Source organism: Nothoprocta perdicaria, unplaced genomic scaffold (genome assembly GCF_003342845.1).
Source record: "Nothoprocta perdicaria isolate Ctin4 unplaced genomic scaffold, notPer1 scaffold_272, whole genome shotgun sequence".
NCBI classification, from domain to species: Eukaryota; Metazoa; Chordata; class Aves; order Tinamiformes; family Tinamidae; genus Nothoprocta; species Nothoprocta perdicaria.
Genome location: NW_020455502.1, coordinates 875,525 through 898,989, shown reverse-complemented (window position 1 = coordinate 898,989; position 23,465 = coordinate 875,525). Strand labels below are relative to the sequence as shown.

General features: G+C 41.8%; 1 protein-coding gene across 1 annotated transcript in view; it reads left to right on the top strand.

The window, feature by feature from the left end:
* Positions 1-3,842: 3,842 nt before the first annotated feature.
* PAWR (pro-apoptotic WT1 regulator) overlaps positions 3,843-23,465 on the top strand; it is a gene marked incomplete at its 5' end in the record, with an annotated part of 34,436 nt that continues 14,813 nt past the window's right edge. Inside the window, 2 exons of the mRNA XM_026040971.1 lie at positions 3,843-3,971; positions 22,948-22,982. Of these exons, the coding sequence (XP_025896756.1) occupies positions 3,843-3,971; positions 22,948-22,982 (164 nt within the window). The remainder of the gene's footprint in view (positions 3,972-22,947; positions 22,983-23,465) is intronic.

Below are 23,465 nucleotides of genomic sequence, written 5' to 3'. Positions count from 1 at the left end.
CAGAGCCCTGGCACAGGCTGCCCAGGGAGGCTGTGGAGTCTCCTTCTCTGGAGATCTTCCAAACCCGCCTGGATGCCACCTTGTGCCCCGTGCTCTGGGTGTGCCTGCTTGAGCAGGAAGGTTGGACTAAATGATCTCTAGAGGTCCCTTCCAACMTCAGCCATTCTGTGATTSTGTGATTSTGTGAAGTTCTAACGTGGCTGACATTAGCGCTTTTCACCTCTCTAAGGATGTTCTTCAGCTTGTGAAGGAAAGCAAGCCAGACCATGTGGAAGCCTTGTGTAATGACAAATAAGTCATTTTTCCACTTACCATGAGAACAGTAGAACTACTCTAAAAAGAACTACTACTAAAAAGAACTACTTTATATTACTGCAAACCCATTTTACTTAAATATGTGGGGCACTGTTTAGACATAAGTCTGATTTAAAAAAATGCTGTTTCTGAAGGGGAAAGGTAGCGTTGGTTTGGGATTTTCCCTCGTGTATGATGTATGTGCTTTGGAGAGGGTGGGTATGGAAAGGTTTGGCCGTGTACCTGCTCAAGGTCCCTTCCAAACATGTAGGAAAACAGGATTTGACAGGTCCCAGAGGCATGTGTGATAAAGACAAAAAGCATTTGGTTCTCAGCACTGCACTAGGAAAAGTGATTATTAAGGAACATTGTGTAAAATGCTCTGCCCTTATTTGTAGATAACTTTTTAAAGCATTTTGGAGTGATCACTAGAGGGATAAGTAGTGCTGATTCCTGAAGGGCATTTCATTGTAGTTAATGGTTTGCTGATTTTTGTTCAGAATAAAAAGAAGTTCTTACTTCTTGTCCTGATTTTTACTATGAAAATTTCTCAGAATTTCAGGATATTTCCATCATCTTAAATATTACCAAGCTGTAATATATATATATTTAAATATACAGACATATACATATTTATATAGGCATATACATATGTATATATAGTGTGTTTAAAATATTCAATAAATATAGAAATGTCCTTACTGTAGAATTGATTATTTTTTTAATTGTTCTAAAAAGTTTGGGGACAGAGGGAAGAAGATGAGGTTTATTTTCTCTCCTAAATTGTCAGCAAGTTTAAGAAGCTAAAGGAATATCGAAATACCAAGTAGTGGAGATTCCTGTTTCTTTGTCCAATGTTGGACACAGACTGATCGAGTTGGGCTGGAAGTGCAAACCTCCTTGCACGTCCTGCCGTGCTGGTTGAATAGGCTGTATCACAAGTGCTCACCGTGCTCCAAAAGCTGAGGGCGGCCGTCCCCAGGCTTCTGCAAAATGGCCAGTTCAGATGGCCTCTGTTGCAGGCCAAAAAATGACCAAAAAACACCAAAAACTTGGGCTCATTGAAGCCGTTGAAACTAAAGTGACTGATGTGAATTGGGAAGCTCGTAGTATCTGCTCTGCCCGCAGAACTGCGAGCCAAATACAAGAGGATGCAGAGAAGAGGCTGGTGGTCTCCAGGAAGAGGTTTGGACCAGCAGAAGTTTCTTGAGGAGCTGCATTTAGAAACTCTGCTTTCACATTTAGCAGAATTTACTGCTTGCTTTTGGGGAAAAGGCACCCTCTTCCCTTCCCTTTTTTTTTTCATTCTCAGCAGTGCACACATACTTACAGGAGGCGACCCAGTGAATTATTATAAATGTTCTTAACGTCTTTAATGTCTCTTCATTTTTAAGGAGACATGAAAAATGTTCAGTGTCTCCTTAAACTGTGGGTTGGTGGTGTGCTGGAATGCAGGGAGATCTCTGCTGTGGCTGTTTCCTTCATCATTCTCCGTATTCTGAAAGCATCTTATCCTGCTTGTTTTTTCCATACTAGAGGTTTACAGAAAAATGTTTATACTGTGGCTTCAAACATTTGCTGAAACGCTAGAAAACCTAAAGAATTTCTGTGGATTCCTTATATTAAGATCAGATGTGGGAATGTCACATTGAATATGTGCTGTGCAGCAGCTCAGCTGATTTAAATGGTAAATAAGGGTATGAAGTGCCTAGCAGCAAAATAGAGAACCCAGAGGGAAGGCAATGGACAGATTATGTAACATGTCAGAGGTGCTGCTCAGTGGTTACAAGTCCATTTTGGATGGACTTTGGATACTGTGGACAGAGAAAATAACTACTGTGTTTGTATTTCTTCAAAAACATGAAACTAGTTGACGTATTTGAGAGCAGGCCTGAACGTCCACAAAGCGATAGTCCAGACAACTGAAATGTCATCTGGGTTGAGGCAGTCTCCCTTGCAGGATAATTTGAACAAAACATCTTTTGAAGTGTCTACCAGCACGTTCTTCATGTTAATTTTTTAAGCAGCGTTTAAAAATTGTCAATGGAAACTTGTCCCTTCATTGATTTTTATAACTCTAAACCCAGCCCTATAATTTAAGTAGTGCTAAGATTACAAACTCACTGAAGTTGTTGTGGAGTACTGTGTAACCGGTTATTGAATTTAAGGGGTTGTTTTGTGTTCTGGAAGTAATCCTGCATTAAGATGGAAGAAATGTCGTATCAGATAATGTCACTTCACATCTGTCCAAAACATCTACATGTGTTAGTAGCAGGTGATCTTATGTCAAAGATAGAAAATTATTCTGCCTCACAGAAGTATGCATAGAAATAATATTTCTGTGAAAAGTTGGTGGTCTGTAGGAAACAAATGAGAGTGTGCATCTGAAGATGAGAATGTGGGAATTAAGATGCATCTTGTCTGCTTCTTAAAAAGAAGACTTTGGTTCTGTACCTTTGTACAGGTACAAAGTGTTAAACTTTGAGCTTTACACTTTCCTTTAAAGCTGCTGATCCTTGCAAATGCAAAACTTACTTGAAGTCTCTGAAAATTGTTGCTCTCTATTTTTTCCAGCTACTTTTCCCTAAAGTTATTAGCAGCAGCTTTTCCTAACTCCTGTCAAACAGTGTCTCTCCTTTGAGTGATCTGAGACCTTCGTTGTGTTATGTGAACATCATGGAGATGGGAAGAACAATCCCCAAGGGCTTTTTTTTTTTCTCTCTCTCTCTCTAATAGAATTTAATTCATCCCCAACCTACGTGACATTTTCTTAATTTTTGTGAGGTATCTTTTGTGAGCCTTGTAGTTCTTTTTGGAAAAGTCTGACTTCGTAAGAGCCAAATATCAATGCACTTCTTGCAGCAGAATCTTAGATTTTCAGTTTTTTATTTCGTTGTTTCAGAGTGGGTTATTGGGATAATGTGATAAATGAGAATACTGCCTTTACTGTGTATAAAAGATGGAGAATATTGATTTAAAGATTGGGTCCTAGAGTGAGTCAATGGATCATTAGAAAACAGTTGTTTTGTCTCAGCAGATGCCACTGGGTCAAAAAAGGTGGTCAACTATTGAGTTAAGAGTGATATTAACTTCCTTCCTTTCTGTGCTTACACTAATTCTACTACATGGAGCTAAAAATATTGCTTGTTAGAGATGAGATTGCCCTGGCACCTTGGATTTTGGAATCACATGGGACCTTAGCATCATTCAAAGGGAAGGGCCCTTCAAGGCAATGCTGGCTCTGGCACTGTGCAGGCTTAGTGCTGAACTAAGTGGGGTGCTGAACCTTGTTGCTCAGGGCTTTGTCCAGGTGGATCTTGATTTCAAGGGGTTTTCCTGTGCTTAAGAAAAAGCCAGCAGCTATGAGACTATATACCTGTACTTTATCAGAAAACAAAGACTTAACTAAACATTTCTGAAATATAAAATTAATCGTTGGAAATATTAATTCACTGATGGATGAATTTTGTTTGAATAGGTGTTTGAATAGGCGAAGCATCAAATTAAAATAAAAATGCAGTTTTGTAACTGAATGTTTTTGATTTTAGAGCCTAGATGAATATGAAGATGACGAAGCAGGACAGAAGGAACGAAAGAGGGAAGATGCCCTTACCCAACAGAACACAATACAGAATGAGAGCTCCAGTGCAGAGGCAGCTGGCTCATACTTATTACAGGTGAGATCTTACTTCCTTTGATGCATATGTATATATATATATATAACTCAGTTTTTAAACTCTTGCTACCTTCTTCTATATCCTCCTTAGCAGAAAGTTATACATTATATACAAACATGAAAACTGGGATTTGTCACATTACTAAAATAAAAAGGCCTGGAGATGGAAATGAAAAATACCTTTGGATTTGGAGCATGCAGTTGGAGATAACTTTTAATCATTTTTTTTTTCAAATCAGGATCCCTAGATTTTTGTGTGATCAGCTAGTGACTGCTTGCAAGCGTGGTTCCTGCTGCTTTCACATCATACTATGTAGGTTTTTGTAGGTAGGGAATGTACAGTTAAATTCTTCCAAATAGTACTCTGCTTCTTTAATCATGTCATCCTTCATTCTCTTCCCTGCAGTCACTTGTCTCATCCCTTGTGCATCTTTTTCAGCTTCTGCAGTTAATAAAACAAAGATGTGAGAAAAAAAGTGTCTTTTTCTGCCCAGTCCTATCTTGTCCCCTCCTGCAAATCTCTCTCTGTCCTTTCATGCCCGTTTTAGCTGTACTTTGTCTTATTTCTTAGTCTCTGCTGTTACCTAAAGCATGTTAAAAGCCAGTACTGTGTGTATGGGGTCACAGATGTATTTATCCCCACTTCTTGTCTGGGACAGAGACGCCTACGTGAGAAAAGAGTAGGAACAGGGCAAGCACATAGTGAAGCTTTCTATATCATCAGTGGGGTGCCTGAACTGGAGGGGGCATTGCTGAGTTTAACGAGTTTGGCTGCATTTTGTTAGGGGGTTTTGTCCACACTCTTCTGTTCTTTGCATAAGCACCTAACGTTCAGAATGGCCAGTGGCAAAAAATGCTCTGGCCAGTGGCAAAAAATGCTCGAGCTTCATTTGTGAGTCAAACCTGGCGTTTGACACCCATTTCCAGGCCGTTTCACCAAGGTTTTCCACAGGAAGAGACAGGGAATGACTGTGTCCTCTTCATGTAGCTGGGAAGACCGTAGGGAAGAGAGAGATATATAGCATAGCTCCTCTCAGCTGGCTCTTCTCCGGGCTGAAGAATTCTGTTTTATTTAGTTAGAAGACGTTCAGTTACATTCCATACATTTTTTCCCAGTTTGTTTTATTTGAGATGAGGAAACAGAATTGAAGAGTATGCTCAAGATTTGGGTAAATCATGTCGCTACAGAGCAGTATAATGGTGGTTTTTGATCTATTCTCTAGTTGTTTTTATTATTGTTGTTTCTCTGAAAATTCCTGATACTCTGTTGACCTGTTTATGCCCTTCTGAGAACTGTATTGATTTTTTTGATCTATTGCAATTTCAACATCTTGGAGTTTTACATAAGTGATAATAGACAGCTCATAGGCTGATGCATATGAAATTTAGAAGCATTTTTACCTTTTTGTCTCACTTTGTGCTTACACATGCTGGATTTCATCTCGCAGTTACTTCCCAGCGTCTCCCAGTGGAGAAGCCCTGCATGTTTTCAGAGTTGGTCCTCACCTTTTCTCCTCAGAATAGTATTTGTGGACATTCTCATCCCCGTTATCTAACCACCTTTTTCCAGTATCCCTATAAATATTTTAAAAAACACATGTTCCTGGGAGGTCTCCTCTGGAGCTCTTTTGGGGGACCTTGATTTCCTGCAAAAACTGACCATTAAGTCCTACCTGTTGTTTCCTGACTTTTTACCAATTATTTATCTAGGGAAATACTCTCTTTTTACTCCAATGCAACTTAATTTCTTCGAGAATCTTTGAGGAATGTCTATTAGAAGTTTAATTGACTATGAACTACATTTTTTACCTGTATTTYTTTTTTTTAATTCAAAGAGCTGTATTAGATTTGTAAAGTGTGTGTTGATTTTACCAGTGCCCTGGCGACTCTTCCCCCCTATATGGTAAATACTCACTAATTTCTTTACTTAGGCTTACTAGCATCGCTTTATTCAGCACCTGTATCCAGCTTCCTGGTTTGTAGTTCTCTGGTCTATCCTAGAAACCTTTTAATGTTGGTGATGTTCACCCCTGGAAAAGCCTCTGGTACTAGGGTGGTTTTAAGTGATAAGCTATATACAAGCTGGCTATATGCAGTGGTTTAGCTATTGTATCTTCAACACCTTCAGTAGCTCCATCAGAGCTCAAGGATTCAATACCTGCTGCTAACTCGCTGCTGTTGGTTTGTTCTTCTACCCAACCCTTCTGTTGAAACAGATCCTCTGATGAGTCTTCCATAAAGAAGTGCTCTGATGCAGCACCAAGTTTCCCATGTTTTTTTCCATGATAAACACCAAGGAAAATATTTACACGGAGACCATAGCAGGGAAATTGTCTTTGGAGTGCTCCTTGTATAACTTGATCATCTGTCATCTTCTCAGTTTCTCTGGCAGGTTTCTTCATTGCTTCTCTTTTTTTTTTTGTATATTTTGGATATTGTTTCTTCAACTCTTTCTTGCCTTCCTTTTGTGTTCAGTTTTCACTTTTTTGACAGATCTTCCAAAAGTTGATGCTTTCAGTTTACCCTAGTGCTACTACTTACTGCATAATGCCTTTCTCCTCCATATTTTCTCTTCTTCTTGCCCCAGCTCTCTCAGTTTCCCTTCATCAGGCTCTCTGTATTAATCTTACCCGACCCAGTTCCAAGTTGGTCCCCTCCGCGTTCAAACAGGAGCAGCTTCTTTGCTGACAGGGCCCAGCAGGGCTGCCTGTCGCTGACGATACAGAAGACAGTCCCAGGGCTCGCGTCTGGCACGGTCCCAGGCTGGCACGGGCACAGAACAGATGGAACCTCAGAAAGCTGCAGCTGCTAAGATTTAATCAGTTTATTGCTGACTCTGTCAACTCCGTTTTTGTTAGAAGTCTTACAAGTTGTCCAAATTTGAACAGAATTTGACCGCAGTGCTATTTCAGCAGTCATGCCTTAGTTTCATCTGGATTCAGCAATGGAATTAAATCTAATTCTAGCCTTAGAAGTGTGTTTTTTATTTTAGGTTGAAGACTTCAATTTTAATTGTTATTGAAAAATAATAATTTTGGTTCTAGCTATTAAGCAAGTAAATACATTTCTACAGTCACATGTGTTCAGTGACCTGCCCATTCTCTTGTCATTATATGAAATTTGTAAATACATGATTACAGTGAAGTTTATATAGGAAACAAAGTTAATAGTGACTTTGTATTTAACAAACAAGTACATTTGATAACGTTGTTCTGTTTTAGCAAGTTTGGAGATGAYACCAAACTGGGTGGAGTGGCCGWTGCTCCAGAGGACTGTGCTCCATTCAGAGGGACCTAGACAGGCTGGGGAGTTGGGCAGAGAGGAACCTCATGAGGTTGAAGAATAACCCCAGGTACCAGGACAGATTCGAGGTGGACCTGCTGGAGAGCAGCTCCGTGGAGAGGGACCTGGGAGTCCTGGTGAACACCAAGTTAACCGTGAGCCAGCAGTACCCTCATGGCCAAGAAGGCCAATGGGATCCTGGCTGCATCAGCAGGAGTGTTGATGCAGGTGGAGGGAAGGGATCCTGCCCCTCTACTCAGCTCTGGTGAGGCTGCACCTGGAGTACTGTGTGCAGTTCTGGGCTCCCCAGTATAAGAGGGATGTGGAGCTTCTMRAGAGGGTCCAGTCTAAAGTGACAAAGATGATTAAGGGACTGGAGCATCTCTCGTATGAGGAAAGACTAAGTGAGCTGGGCTTGTTTAGTCTGGAGAAGAGATCTTACCAATATGTACAAAAACCTGAGGGGAGGATATAGGCAGGATGAGCCAAACTGTTCTCTGTGGTGGCCACTGACAGGACAAGGGGCAATGGGTACAAGTTGAAACATGAGAATTTCCATCTCCGTGTGAGGAGGAACTTCTTCCCTGTGAGGGTGCCAGAGCCCTGGCACAGGCTGCCCAGGGAGGCTGTGGAGTCTCCTTCTCTGGAGATCTTCCCAACCCGCCTGGATGCCGCCCTGTGCCCTGTGCTCTGGGTGTCCCTGCTGGAGCAGGGGGTTGGACTGGATGATCTCTAGAGGTCCCTTCCAACCTCATTCCAATCCCATTCTGGGATTCTGTGACTCTGGTTCGGTTTTTAGTCCTTAATGAACCTGTTCTCTTAAGTTTTATTTTTATCAGATGATGCTGTTGTCATTCTGGTTCTTATGTATTAAATGCATAACTATAGAAAGTATCTTTGAGAGGCTGTCTCTTTGAAATCCTTGATGCAAAGCACAGAGATAAAAGATTTTCTTTAAGACTAAATCTAAAAATGCACCAGACACTAGAGTATTTTTCAACAAGTAGAGCTACTTTGGTTAAAATCTGCATCTCAACTTTTACTATATTGAGGAATATAAAAGATGTTAGGTCTGGCAACATGATAAACACAGTAAACCAAATTATAATCTGAAGTGTCCTGTAACCTCAACATAAGGCTGCGTGGAATGGCCCACCTCACTGGATGTATCAGAACCACAGTTACAATCACTCCCAAACACTGAAAAAGTTTTATGTCTTGTCCTAAATTCTTTGCTTTCTTCTGATTTTTAGTGCTTTAACTCAGAGATCCTCAGTTTGTGGGTCACAGTCTGGTGGAAGGCTGATGTGTTACAGGGATGCAGACAAGGAGGGATAAGCTGAAAATAATATTGTTTATAGCTCTTACAAAGAAGCTGAACAGTAGTAGTGCTTTAACCACGAGTCGATGCAATCCATGCAAATGCAATCTCGCCATTATATAGACCCACTGCTTGATGGAGATGGAAAAATGGAAAATAGGACAGATGTGTGTGACAGAAAAGCTCTCCTGCCCCGGGACAGAAGTGATGCTGCGTTTGGGCTAATGGACCAGCACCTGTTTTCGTAGCTTAAGCAGGTGCTAATGTCTATTAAGAATAAAGGTAACTTACATTAAAAAAAAAATGAGCTACAAGATTTTGCTGAAAACATGATTAACCTACAGAAAAGTTTTTAGAAACCTTGCCAAATCAAGAATGTGGAATGTACTAATGTTGTGCGAGCAGTACTCAAAACCAGAAAGCATGTGTAAGGCTTCACATTTTGGGCAAAGAATTTAGGTTGTTCTGCTACCATGGGCAGCAGCTTCCTGAGACTCCATGGTCCAGGGGAGATTTTAGGAGACAATGTGGGCAAATAGGTGCTTTCCTTGGTACAAACCTGTGGCCAGAAGGGCTAACGTGGCTGCTGTGCCATGATAGAGTTGGTATTTGAGCACGATACCCTCCTGTGGCATCTGCATTTCTTTGTGTAGTGGTTTTGGAAAACTGGAGAATGAATTGGGAAAGACTGAGAAGGTATCTCTGAAACTAATATAAAGTCTTTCGGTGGGAAAGATGAGTATATATTTTTTCTTTTTTAATAAAGAAAGAAACATGAGTATTGCCTCAACTCTGGCTGTAGTGATCTGAAGAGGGATGAAACTTGATAGGATTTTCTTTAGGCAGAAAAAGAAAAAGAGATAAAAAAGCATTCCTGAAGCAAATAAAGCTCTACTTAAAAACAAAGTGTGATACTTTTTGTTTTGTTTTTGTTTTAGTTGTAGGATAATCTTTCAGTGCATGAAATTGGATGGATAAATGTCGATTTTCAGATTTTCCATCCCATAAAAGTCTTCAAATCAGGACTGACTTTTTTTTTTTTCCAGAAAAGAAATACACAACTTTCAGTCACTGTGCACTGCTAGTAGATTGAAATCCTTAACTTCATGTTGCTTTACCTTCTTTACTGCCTTCTCGGTTTATTTCCATGCCTATGAATGCTGATTGCTGTGGTAGGCACTGGATGAACAGAGAGCAGAGAGCTTCATTTGCTCCAAAAAAGCTTGACATTTGATATGTGTAAGATATGGGAATAGCTGAATACATATGTGCAGACAGGAACACCAAGAAAAAATCAAGGCATTTGAGGTCTTCAGAGTTATTTTAGACATTTGGAATAGGATTTATTGTATTCTAGAAGTGATTATAAAGGTGTTTCACTAGGACCGATGTAGACATGTAAAGGAAGGGCAGATGGAATTCTTTCCTTGTGGTCTTTCTTCCCTAGCAGACCTGGACCAAACACCTCAGAATACTTTTTGCTTCCACAGTATTTAGAAAAAGATGCCAAATTTGAGACAGCATGAGGTATCAGATCCTGTGCCAGTGAACACTAAAAGGGGAAGCTCTGAACCATTTAGATAATGAGGTTCAGTCTTTACAAAATAATTACTCTGAATCCTTTGAATGAAAGGTAGTAATTAGAAAAAACAGAAAAATTCAGAATATTCTGCTGTAAAATGAGAACGCCCATTTTTCTTACAGTCTCAAAAAATCACAAAAGTTGTCCATATGTTGAGCATTTCATTGCGACGCCGCAGAGAGTTTCCAAGGGGAATGCAGGTGGAAGGTGTTCCCACAGAAGCACCGTGTGGCAGTTCTCACTGTTTAACTACTGCTCTGTGCCCGTGATCCGGCACGTTGCAGTCCTCAGGAGCAGCTGTGTGCACCATTGCAAAGCTGCAAGTGTTTAACAGAGGCACCTCACAAGCTAAGCTGAAAGCAGTAAAGAAAATTACATTAGTGAATAGAAGTCTCCAGTGAGTTTTTCACTAGGCGAAGAGCTGTTAGGGAGGCAGGGAGCTGAAATGCTGCCTGCACCTCTGTTAGGAAACAGGGCTGCAGAGCTGCCTGACACAAACGTCCCCAGAGTTCTGTCTTTGCATCTTAACGCAAAGAATATGCTCACAGCAAAGCTGMTCAGCTTGAATGGCTTCGTGGGTTTATACCTGACCACTTTCTATTTATTGGCTGTTGGAGACCTCCAGCAGCTACACTAGTGGGTGTTATTGATCTTACATTTTCCACATGTCAGCTTTTGTCTGTATAGTTGGGGAAAATTAAGCTGGCCCGTCTCACAGAGATGGTTTGAAAACAGCCTTTAGTATTGACAAATCATGAAGTAAATATAAGACAAGAGCTCACAAGGAAATTCGTTTTTATCATCTAAACATATTCACAGAATTTTGAGTTTAAAAGAATTACAGTTCGATGTTGCTTAAATATAAAATAAAGGATCTTTTAATTATTTTAATGTAGTTACATCTAAAGTATGTCTCTCTACGTAGTGTTTTTAAAGTAAATTCTAGCAGTTTCAGAGAATTGACTGTGATGTACAGCTCACGGTGTGAAACCAGCATTTCAGAGGCTTATCTGAAATGCTTGGCAGGGCTTAGGGCACCCAAATTATTCTTGTGACCTGTATAAAGAAAATCTGGACACAGGAATGTGCTCTTTCCATGGCCGTACGTGATTGTTCCCTGCCGGAGCGTGGTGTTAGTATGTACTTAGAGCACTGGATGGGGCAGTGCAGGAGGACGGGCACGGGGGCCACGTCTTGGAGAAGCAGCAAAAGCAAAATATCAAGCCCTGCTCACTGAGCACCTTCCTGCCTTCGTATTATATATGAGTGATCTGGTGGAAAATACATCATGATGTCGTGGAGCCAAGGGGCATATAGGGCTAGGCTTTGATTGACACCTGCCAAAGTTATTAAGATTTTGAAATTGACTGGCTTTGTGGTGTTGATATTCTTCTGGTGCCTTTTGTCCCTAGCGCTGGGGACTGAAAAAAGAAATTGAAAAATTTAAAACAACTAATATGTTAACTTCCCTAAGCTTAGGGGAAATAGTTTTGCATAGACCATCTTGGCTAATGTATTTGGAGTCTTTAAAGACAATGTTTTGCGAAAATGAAACTGCTAGGCTTTAATGGCTCTTTTTAATAGAAACTTACAGTTTTAAAACAGCAGAGTCCAGACGTCTGCAGGAAGGGCCGTGTAATAGATGCTGTAATAGCAGCAAGAGGTGATGACCAAAATCCTCCTCCTGCCCTCGCGGCAGCAGATTCAGCGTGTGTGTGTGAGGCTGATCCACGCTTGTCCAGTAAGTCTGGTGTTCCCAAAAGATCTGCACATGCTCAGCAAATCTGATTAAACTGTAGTGCACAGGCACTGCCTAATCCTGCTGCTTTGGAAAAATGCTTACAAGTGAAATCACAGGCCCTTTTTCTCCTGAAAATGAAGGAAGCTGAGAACTGGCAGTTAATTCTGTGAGACCTAAGGGGAACAGGCTCCAGGCACAAGGAATTTGTGGGGCAGACATCTAGCCCTGAGGCTGGAGGTTGAGGTTGGACATGTCTAAGTTATTTGACTTCTGCTTTTGTAGGGAAATACTAATATGTAGTCATCAGCATTCACCTTCATAAGGATGGATCAGAGAGAGAAATCACTGCTTGCTTGGGGTAGGCCTGATTTATGTGCAGTGTGTAATGCTTGTCAGCACAACCTTAATTGCCATTGACAGACAAAGTTTGATTTTTTTTTCAGAAAGAAATACCAAATGAAGATCAGTTTTCTGATCTCTGTGTCCTGTGATGTGTGCTTCAGTGGTGAAGTGGTTTCAACCTTCAAGTTGTGTTTCAGAAGTGCATTTCAGTGCCAATAAAGAAGCATTTAAATTTGCCCACAGTCTTTGATAATTGATAACTAGTTTTCCAATGCCTTTTCCTACATACAAATATTCATCTCAAGAAGTGCATGAAAACCTAAATTGCCTCAGGCCTGAACCTGTGACATCAAGGCAGCCCAGAGGCTTCTTGCTTACATCTTAGATTCTCTCCTGTACATGGGAATTTCAGGAATTTCAGGATGCTCTGTTTTTACAAACACTTTTTAATCCTTTTAAGGACCAAATGAGAAACAAAGAGTGTATATTTCGATTTCTTAGTTGTTTGATTGTGAATCTTACATAAAGATCTGGGGGGAGACTTCCTATTTAAGCTGGAAAAGAGAAGATTGAGAGGGGATCTGATTAGTCTGTATATATACCTGAGGGAGAATATAAAGAAGATGGGGCCAAACTCTTCCCAGTGGTGGCCACTGACAGGACAAGGGGCAATGGGTACAAGTTGAAACACAGGCAGTTCCATCTCCATGTGAGGAGGAACTTCTTTCCTGTGAGGGTGCCAGAGCCCTGGCACAGGCTGCCCAGGGAGGCTGTGGAGTCTCCTTCTCTGGAGATCTTCCAAACCCACCTGGATGCCGCCCTGTGCCCCGTGCTCTGGGTGTCCCTGCTGGAGCAGGGGGGTTGGACTGGATGATCTCTAGAGGTCCCTTCCAACCTCAACCATTCTGGGATTCTTGTTACACTTATGATTAGGGTCATCAGCAGGTGTTGCTGCTGCTTCCTCAGCCTAGATGGGCCCTAGATGGGTCATCCTGTGAGTGCCGAGCACGTGACGGTGTCTTGCAGCGCTGGAGCGCTGGCTGGTCCCGCACGGCGGGAGCTCGGACGTGCCGGGAGGAACAGCGAGCAGTTGCTCAGATTCCCGGCCGATGTTTTGATCAGCAGGGGCCTCATGTGAAGGAATTCATTTTCTTTCCCACATGCTTTTCTTTTTGGACTGGCATCGCTTTTAACTCTGCTAAATTGGATGCTGATCTGAAAGAAAGATTCTTTTATCTGCAAAGAGTAAATAAGGAAATTCAGTCCAGCTGTCAAAAATGATGTGTAATCGGGTATCTCCTTCCAGTCTTCTCTTAAAATTCTTGAGTTAAAAAGGTGGTTATGTAGTGACACACTGTAGCTGAGGTTTCTGAGGGAAGAAGAGTCCTCCAGTATGTCTGAGTTTATTGAAAAGAGAGAAGGAGGACCTCCTTTCCTGCCATACCCACTTGTGCAAATAAATGGCACAGCTTGCCTGTTGCCAGAAGTTGCCCTAAGGCAGAGTATCAGCATTGATCCTTGCATTTCTGCTGTCCTGCTCTAGAGAGAGTTTTTGCTATTCCATGCTGTTCCCATGCCAGGAGCAAGTCCAAAGTTGAGTTAATGGTAGTGTACTGGCAGGGTACGGGTTGGAGGGAGCATTGGCAATACCAGTCATTTCCCTGTCAGTCTGTAATTACTTGAGAGAAGATCCACTGCAGGGAGCTTAGCAAAGTCTGCTTGCTGAAGCCTGTGCAGAATCTTGATGTGTGTCCTGGGTAATTAATGACATTGTGCTGTAGGAAACTGCTTGGATCAGAAAGATCCCTGCTGAATGACTCCGGTAAGGTGGAGGGAGAGGAAACTCCATCATGCAGAACGATGGGCCCAGACTTACACAACTCTRCAGAAATAGTGGCTGTGATAGTTGTCAAATGCTTTCCTAACACGGATCATGCCTTGATGATATTCCTAGTAAGCTAATGAGTATCCTAGTGGTAGCTTCTCATAGGTGCTTCTCTGTTTGGATGCTGCATATCCCATTTACAAAGAGGTCTGAGGAGGAGGGAAGAATCTCCTTGCCCATATGATTTAGTCTGGTTATAAATGTGGCAGCTTAGGACGTAGGAGGAAGCCAGAATTTAGTGGTGTTTGGCTACRTCTACACTGCTGAACAGAACAGGACCTAGGTGTGAGCTCAAGCCCTGCACTGCTGCTTGTGCCCATGGCTTAATGATGGGTAGGTTTTCCTGGCATGGCTTTGGCCTGCCGCTCTCCTGCATCACTCGCCGGGACTGTTTGTGGGCTAAGGAGCCGTGAACGGGTCCTCCAGCAGAGTGGGCAGCGGAGCAGCTCGTTTGGCTGCCTCTGCAGCGCTCCCGGGGCTTCCCTGCAGCCTGTCATTCCCACACCGGCCATTCCCACACAGGCCCTTGTTCTGCACTAGGGGCACTCAGCACAGGCCTTGGATTCCTGGTGTGGAAACACCACCACCATCCTGTGCAGTCCAGCCCTCATGTTACTCCCGAAGCTTTTTGCTCACTAAAAGAAAACCAAACAAAAAAACAGAAAGGTCATTATTTTTTAGAGCCACTATTTTCTGGAGCAGCGTGGAGCAGCCCTGGAATCAAGCACTGGAAATATAGACGTTCCCAGCCTCTGTGACCTGCCCTTGGAGCCGGAATCGAGTCTCTGGCTTATCTGCCCAGTTACTTTTTTATCACTAGAGACTATCAGCCTCATTCTGCTCATAAATTCACCAGCAAAACCTTTTTGCGTCTCATTTATGGAACCAATGTCTGRTAGAGGTGGAAACAGGGCTCTATTTCGACTGGTTCTACAGAAGATGTGACTGGTATCATCATTGCTTACATCTCTGTAGGTCGCAGCTTGCAAAGGACTTGGGTAGACAAGTTAGCAAGTAGCTCAAGCTTAAAAATCCTCTATGGGTGTATATGAAACTGGCCAGAAAATTGGTTGAAATTTAGTGCATGTTGTTGTTTAGGCAAAGAACTATCATGAACCTACATATTCCAGTTAGTTCTTAATACAAAACACTCTTACCTTTGCAGCTGGGGAGTTTCATAAGAGCAGATTAGCAGCTTGTTACACGTTGAATTTTTGCAATAATATTTACTTAATGCAAAATAAGTCTGACCTAAAAAGCATGCTGCAGTTGCCTGGTTGCTTTACCAGTTTGATGTTTGATTCTTTGCTCGGTGTAGTGACAACTGCATTAGCTGCTTGCGTGCCGTGGGGCGGAGGAGGCCGGCGCTGCCGGCGCCGCGGGGAACAGGCCGCAGGGGCGCTGGGGAATGTCGGGACAGAGCGGGCTGTGGGCAGCAGGGGTTAGTGCCCCTTCCTGCAGTCGGCCTTGCTCGTCCCCGAGGGCCTTTGAGCACTTTGTGTCTCCCCTTGTGTCGGAGAGGGGCATGGCCGCGTGTGAGGGGCCTGTGCTGTGGGGACGCCCCGGTCGCTGCAGGAGCCACGGGAGCTGGGGCTGAGCCGGGAGCTCTTGGGTGCCTTTGGGTCTAGCACATTCAGGGAGCAGGCATGGCCGTCCCTCACTGCTTCCAGGTTCTGGAGGGAAAAGGCGGGTTGGGCACGCGGGCCTCACATGAGGCGCCGCGGCGAGGGAGCTGCAGCCTCTTCCCCTGCGATGTCGTTTGTCCACAGACCAGCGCCACGCACGTGACACGCTGCTCGCAGTTTGCCTTTTGGAAAAGAGGTGAATAGCGCTTCTCCCCAAAGGTGACACAGCCAAGAAGCAGAAGAGTCTACCTAGAGTCTCCTTGAGCTCCGTGGGCTCCGTGTGGCGCTCAGGGAAAGGGCACAGGACACTCACAGCAGTGTCTGAGGAACCAGCAGCTTGTGACGCTGGCGTGAATTGTTCTCATGCATCTCAAAAAAAATCACTTCTTTTTAGATCTTCTCTTTGGTATTACTCTAAATATGTAGGAAGAAATAAAGTCAGCTAAAGATGCATGAGGCAAACACCTTAATCTAAATACTTAAGAAGCTTACTTCTAGATTTTCTCTCATTCTTTCCTTCTTTAAGCAAATATTATTTTCTCATAGATCTCTTGTGCTGTTATCTCTCTGCTTCCTGAAAAGCTTGGCAGGCACAATRGTGTTATCAAGAAATGGAGCAATTCAAAATTTATAAATTTCAGGAATTTGAGACCACTAACTTTAGATTTCCTCTCTAGAATATATATAATAACCGCATGCTTCTTCTCTCCTGTGAAACATTTTTAGGTCCTATTCCTCTAAATCTTCTGCATCACATGGAAGAGACTGTTCTTCATTGCTGATCTGGAGTTAAGTGTCTGGGTGTTGGTAAATGAAAATAGTTCTAACAAGTGAATTTTAATCTCTGGAAGAGAGACTTGTCTTTTCTTGCCCAAAATCTCTTTTTATTTCAGTTGTGTTTCTTTCACTGTGGCATGTTTTAAAAAGATCAGTTGGATGTAAATTAAACAAAGTCCTTCTAAAGTGTGTTGGTTCCAGTCTGAAAGACAAGGAACCAGAGGAAGATCAACATGTGAAAAAAAGGTTGTGAGGCCATTTGAAAGTGGTAGGTCAGCTTGTATTTTTGTTTGATTTTACCAGGTTCCTGTTTCAGTTTATTCTGTAACTGATTAATAGGTGGTGATAGCTTCATGCTTTCCTTACAGTTCTGGAAATAAAAGCTSATTTTTAGAATGCCTGCTTATAAAAGGGATTTATTGGGTGAGTAGAGAGTGTTTAAGGTCATCTCTCAGAAATCCACACCAGGAAAAAATAAAATGTAATGAAACTTAGAAATAGATATAAAATCTTGGCAGCTTGGAAAATAAGGGAGGGACCCGTGGGGATGGTTTTTGTACGTTCAGGTTGTCTGTCCAAGTAGAGTCCTGGAAATCGCACAGCTACAGAGGGTACAATAGTTCATTAATGTAACTTGCTATTTTTACAAGCTTGGAAGCACCTCAGAGTGCTTCTGAAAAATAAGAGTTTCACTGAAAATAATGAGTGGATATTCTCCCCACCCCCATTTCCAAAAGCATTACTGTTTAAGATAAAAGCAATATTGCATTATGTGAAAACATCCCCCCCCCAACTTTTAAATARTTTCGAATTAGGAGTGGAGATAAATGATGTCTTTGTGACTCTCTTGCTCCTCAAAGTTGTTTTCTCTTGGGAAATATTTGATGTGGGGGGAAAGCCACTGCTTTTAATCTTCCCTCTCCTACTCCTCACACCTCTAGTTATCCCTGGTTTGCAGTAGGCTCAGAATGCCTTTTATTTGGAAGGCATCAGATGTTGTCATACCTCTAAGATCTCAGCACAGCGTTGCCATGCTGCAGGTCTATGTGTGTGTAACTGCTGTTTCCCCTGAAATGGAAATGTAAAATCAGACKGAACATAACAACTAAGTAGATGTAGTGTAGTAGATCTGCACTGACTCATGCACGAGATTTGAGTTAGCTTTATTGGCTGCTTGAACATAGCCTTTACTCAGTCATTGATATAGAAGAAAGACAAAAAAAAGCCCTAGTAATAGGTCTCCTCCAAGCAGCGAAGTTGTGTCCTCACTCATCTTGGAGAACCTATAGGAGACCTGGTGGGAAGTCTGTGTTTGGGTTACATATGAAACACTAAGTTGTTTTGATGACCTAACTTAGCTTAAAGTTTAACCTTGCATGTGGCACGAATACCAATGTGCAGACTCAGGGCTTACACTGCTCTGGTCAAACTCTACACCACTGCAGATGCCATGGGCACGTACCYGTGTACCCCCAGCAGCCACATTCGACACAGACAATTTGTTTTCATAGCTGCTGCTCACTAGTTTGTGAAACCCTGCTCTTCCAGGGGATGGCAGCGAACCATTTTCATGTAGTCCAGCTGACTGCAGAGCTTGTACATGTTTAAAGACAATGTTTGTTAATGTACGTGTTTAAAAACAATGTCTGTTATTTCATTTTATCTAATGGATTTGTAATAGTAGGCCTGGTTTCATGTCTGGAAATCTTTGCCGGAYACTTATAAACACAGACGACTCTATTTATTTGAAGCTGGATGACCAGCTTGCTTGTTATCTGTGTACGGGCCAGACGAAATACCGAGATGAGCCAGGAGCAGAGAGAGGAATTACTCGAGGTTGCTTACAGCCTGGTCTGACCCATGCTTAATCTGTGATAAATAATCACCATGGAAAGCAAGGCTTTCAGCTGCCTCTTCCACCCTTACACACTCCCTTTCCCTTGTGCAGGTGTGAGGTTTAGGCTGTGTGGTGAATCTGATTAAGGAGCTCATCTGAAGTTTTTTTGCCTGGTTATTTCAATTCACACCATCCCCCCTGTGCTTTATCACGTGCTTTATCCTCACAAGTGTTGGTGCCTGCTCTTTGGAGCAGGGCTGACCTGTGTCTTTGAACTCCCACTTGAGATGGAGGATGGAGGAAGATGTCTTGATCACATAAAAAATCAGCAGTAGAATATACTGGAAAAAAGGTATTGGGGGATGTCACASACCATGTTCAAGGAGTACAAGGCATATTAAAGATGTGCATTTTGAATGCTGTATTGATACCAGTGTTTCCCAACAGCCCTGCAAGGAGAACTGATATTCATTTTTATGAGAGTTACTGGGGGTTTTAAACATGGATTAAAGCTCAAAGTAGAACAGGATTAAGGATATACATCGGATTTGTAAAATAATAGTTATAGGCATGCCCAATCATCTGCTTTTCATTCTTTGCAGGGCAGAGATGTTTCTGCTTTCTCCCTCCTTTTCCTTCACCAAAACAGTGTAAGGGACGAGACTTTAAATTCCTAAGAGGTGTTTGCTTCATTTTAGGAGTGTTCAAGTACTTTGGAAGTCTGAAGACATTTTTGCTTAACAGACACCTAATGTTGTTTATAGTTGTTTCTAAAACAATGCTTGGACAAATAAGAAGAAACAGACTAAATTTCCATGATATGAGAACAGATACACACAATATATTTTCAGTGGTGCTTGCACCATCATCTTAAAAAAGATTAATAGTTTGGAATTAATTTGGTTATCAGAGTGTTAATCATAGATGTTTTATGTATGGGTTATTGTACTTTTTCAGCTTTTTGTTCATAGCAAAAAATATTATATATAAATAACATTTTTTGTTYGAAACAAAATATCCTAGCACTGTAGTATCATCTGTTAAAGAGGACTAATTAGTATTCTCTTACTTCCCTTTTTAGTTTTAACAGTTGTCATTTGTCGCAAAGAATATTCTATTTTTCTATGTACTTTGTTCCTAAGCATTTGTTGACTTTCCCAGCTTTCCTAAGAACTGACTGCTGGGAGTAGTGCTGCCAAACTGCAGAAGCTTTCTGTTAAGGTAAATGCAGAAGTGTATGTATATAAACTGCTTTATAGCCTATTTTTACATTTACTCTCTGGAAAGATCTTGCCAATTTGAAGGCATACGATATATAAATTAGGTGCTTTTGGAGTCTACATTAAGGAACAGGCACCAAGACCTGTGTACTTCCCTAGACTGCAGGGACATGGCACATTCTGTCATGCTTGTGAGTTCTGCCTTTCAATACTTATCTGCCTGTCTTCAGCCCAGCTTAAAAGCACAGGTGAACCTCTAGTCTGGCTACCAGGGCAGGGAAGATGCTTCAGAAGCCGTCACCATGACTGATAAGGCTGATAAGGCATTTGAGTTTTCATATAGACTGAACGTGCATCTTAAGGCATTAGTTGAAACTCCTGAAGCCTTTTCGTATACTTCAGTGGCAAATCACCTTGTCAGGTTGACTGACTTAAAGCTAAAAATACCAGGTCATGTAGCCTTCCRTATATAAAAAATGAGGCAAGTCTCTAGATTTGGGTGGGTTATTTTGACCAGGTCTCTGATCTTGTGAACACCTGTGAGCAGCAGGACTTGGACAAAAATGTTTTGGTGCCAGTCCATAAGAATCTAATTTGTTCATATTGAGGTGGTTTCATGATGTGAACTTGACTGCATGGAAATATTGGAATTTTCACTTCAAGAGGACAGTCCTGATCTGCACCAAAAGGCCAAGAGAAATGGGTCATAGACTGGAATCACAGAGGCACGGAGGCTGGAGGGGACCTCAGGAGGTCTCTAGCCCAACCCCKCTGCTCAAAGCAAGGCCAGCTAGAGCAGATTGTTCAGAAGTGTATCCAGTCAGGCTTCTGACACCTCTATGGTTGAAACTTCACAGCGTCTTCATACTTCATACCACCTGTTCCATACAAGCCGTTTGAGCTTATAGTAAAAGGGAAAAAAAAAAAAAAAAAAAGCCTTTTTCATATGTTTAAGTTGAATTTCCTGTATTTCATTTTGTGCCCGTTGCCTCCCATCCTGTCACTGGCTACCCCAAAGTTTAGCTCCATCTTTTTTATGCTCCCCCTCATCATGATCCTTGATCAGATCTCCTCTGAGCTCTATCTTCCCCAGCCTCTCAGCCTCTCCTCCTGTGACACAAGTTCCAAACCCCTACTCACGTTTGGGACTTTTTGGTGTGTGTGCCCGTGTCTGTGCTGTACAGGGGAGCCCAGCACTGGACACTACACTCCAGATGCTCCTCACCCTGCTGAGTAGGGGGACAGATCCCTCCCTCTACCTGCTGGCAGCACTGCAGGATGTGTTGCCGTCCTGCATCCTCATCTGCACTGCAGGATGCTCTTGGACACTTCTTCCAGGAGGACCTACTGCTAGGCCATGTTGAACTTGTCCACCGGGACGCCCAGGTCCCAAGTCCTTTTCTGCAGAATTGGCCCCTGTATCGAAGCAACTGGTGTCCAGCTGAGCTGAATACAACCCTTGGAGGCCAATAATTTGGTCACTTTTAAGTGCACCTCACTGCCTGCTTAGGAAGTCTGCATTTCATCAGTTTGTCCGTGAGGATGTTACGGGAGGTGGTGTTGAAAGCCCTGCTGACGTGTAGATGCACAGCACCCGGTGCTCTGCCCTCATCCACATCACCTCAGAGAGCTGCTGCCTTGGTCAGGCATGATCTGCACTCATAAATCCATGCTGACTGCTGCCACTCGCTTTCATGTTCCTAACGTGTTTTGAAATGACTCCCAGGAGAATTCGCTCCATCACCTTCCCAGGGATCCCAGCGACGCTGACSTGCCTGGAGTCCCCTGCATCCGTCTCCTCTGATGTCCTTGAAGATAGGAGTGACATTTGCTTTCTGCCAGGCCTCAGGGTCTGCCCCTGATTGCCATGACTTTTCAAATATAATCCTCAGTAAACCTTAAAAATGCCATTATTACAGTTAAAAATTTCTTTTTCCTTGCCCTTTTAGAGGTGAAATTAGGTTACTGTTTCATAGCTGTAAATTGCTACTTTTAGATGCTTGTATCAGTGATAAAATAGTTAATGGTGGTAAAAGCAATTTTGTACCCTACGTGGTTTCCTATAAATAATTTCCACGATTTAAACAAATTTGGATATTGTTCTTCTGCTTATATTAGGGAAAGGGAATGTTAAGCACATATTGCAGGAGGTGAAAATGCTCCATAAAATAAAAAATAAACCTTACGATCAAGTTTCATTTCTATAATAAAAATAGTTTGCCAACTTTACTCTCTATGCAAAAAAAAAAATACTTTTTATCCTCATTTTTATCTCATTAAATTTTACTTAAAAGACTATCAGTAAAAATAGTATAATCTTTCCCAAGATTTCCAATGTGTCTTTCCTGTGTCTTGTTTTGAGACTTAATTATATCTTTGTCTGTAAATCAGTATCATAAATAGACAGAATCTCATGTTTGCCATTATTTTCTTCCCCGATAMCAAGTTTTCAGTTCATTAGGTATCTTTTTCAGTTGATTAACTCCCTCAATATTTGTTCCTACCCTTTCCTTAATGGTCACTAGTGCTGGGGGAAATTTTGTCTATGACTAGTAAAAAATAATTATGTTCTTTTTGCAGCAACATCCTTGAAAATATTTGTAGGCATACCCTGTCTAATCCGAGCCATCATTTTTATCAATATGTCAACTTTTCCATGTGATTAGACATTTTTTGAGGAACCTGCATTCATAGCATTATTGCTGTAAATATATTCTTTCAAATTTTCTATTTGTTATTTGTACACAATCTGTTTGTACATAATGTTTTATGGGCTGTATGACAGCATAAAAGCATTGTCTTCCTTGCTGCTCTTTTTRTTTCCATTTCCATCTTCACAGAGCCAGAATAAGGGTGCTTTTTATTTAAAATAAATAATAATCTCAGGAAAACCATCCTCTTACTGCGTTATGGGAAGCTGCAAAGTAAAGAGGGCTCACACCCATGCACAGCTGTGCCGAGCTATTGGATGTGTAATAACTTGATTTAAGTTGCAGCCTCCAGCTTGCTGCTGGCTTCCATGCTTCCTGCAGCCAGAAGAGCAGCAGTGGTGCTGAAAGAGTCCAGAGCAGTTTCATTCTGCTGCTCCTTGACAGCAGATAAGCAGCTCTCAAAGTGCATGTTTAAAGATGAAACCAGAAGTCTGTCCTTAAAAGTCCTGAGCTGGTTTCAGAAGTAGTAACATGGCAACAAAAATCACAGTATTCCATTTATTCCTAACAGCAAAATGTGGCAAAACAGTTGTGCAGCAGCTCTTTGAGGAATGGATCTTATTTTCTCATCCTGCATTAGGTGGTAAAACAATAGGCAAGTGCAAATAAAAGAAAATTGTGAGTAAATTAGTTTTTGTTTTCTCTTTCTTTTAGGACTCCTCCCGGGTGTCTTCGAGCAGATTTAAAAGGTATGAAATCTTTGTACTCGACATATTCAAAAATTTTGTTTGCACAGTTAGATCTGTCAGAAATAAAGCTGGTTAAATATACTGGCTACCTGTAGTACAGGCTGTTGCACTACTGTTGTATATTTATAATATGATTTTTGATTACAGCAGCCTTACCAAACCCTCTGTATTACATTAGTATTTTAAAATAAATTCAGCTGTTGCTTGCTAGGTCTCATTAGTGCAGAACAGATTCCTAAGTAAAAAATCGAACTTGTTATTTTTGACTATCATGACCTAGGAACCAACTCTTTCATAGGGTATATGAACCTCYATCATTTGAAGTTTGCCATAGGAACATAATTTTGTGGCTTCCTATTACTAATATTGAAAGAAATTGCTATGATTTCTGCTGAACTACTATACCTGTTTTAAGAAATACTGCCAATGGAACATATCCTCTTCTGCTTGTAATAATAAAGTTGAAAATCATATACTTACTGA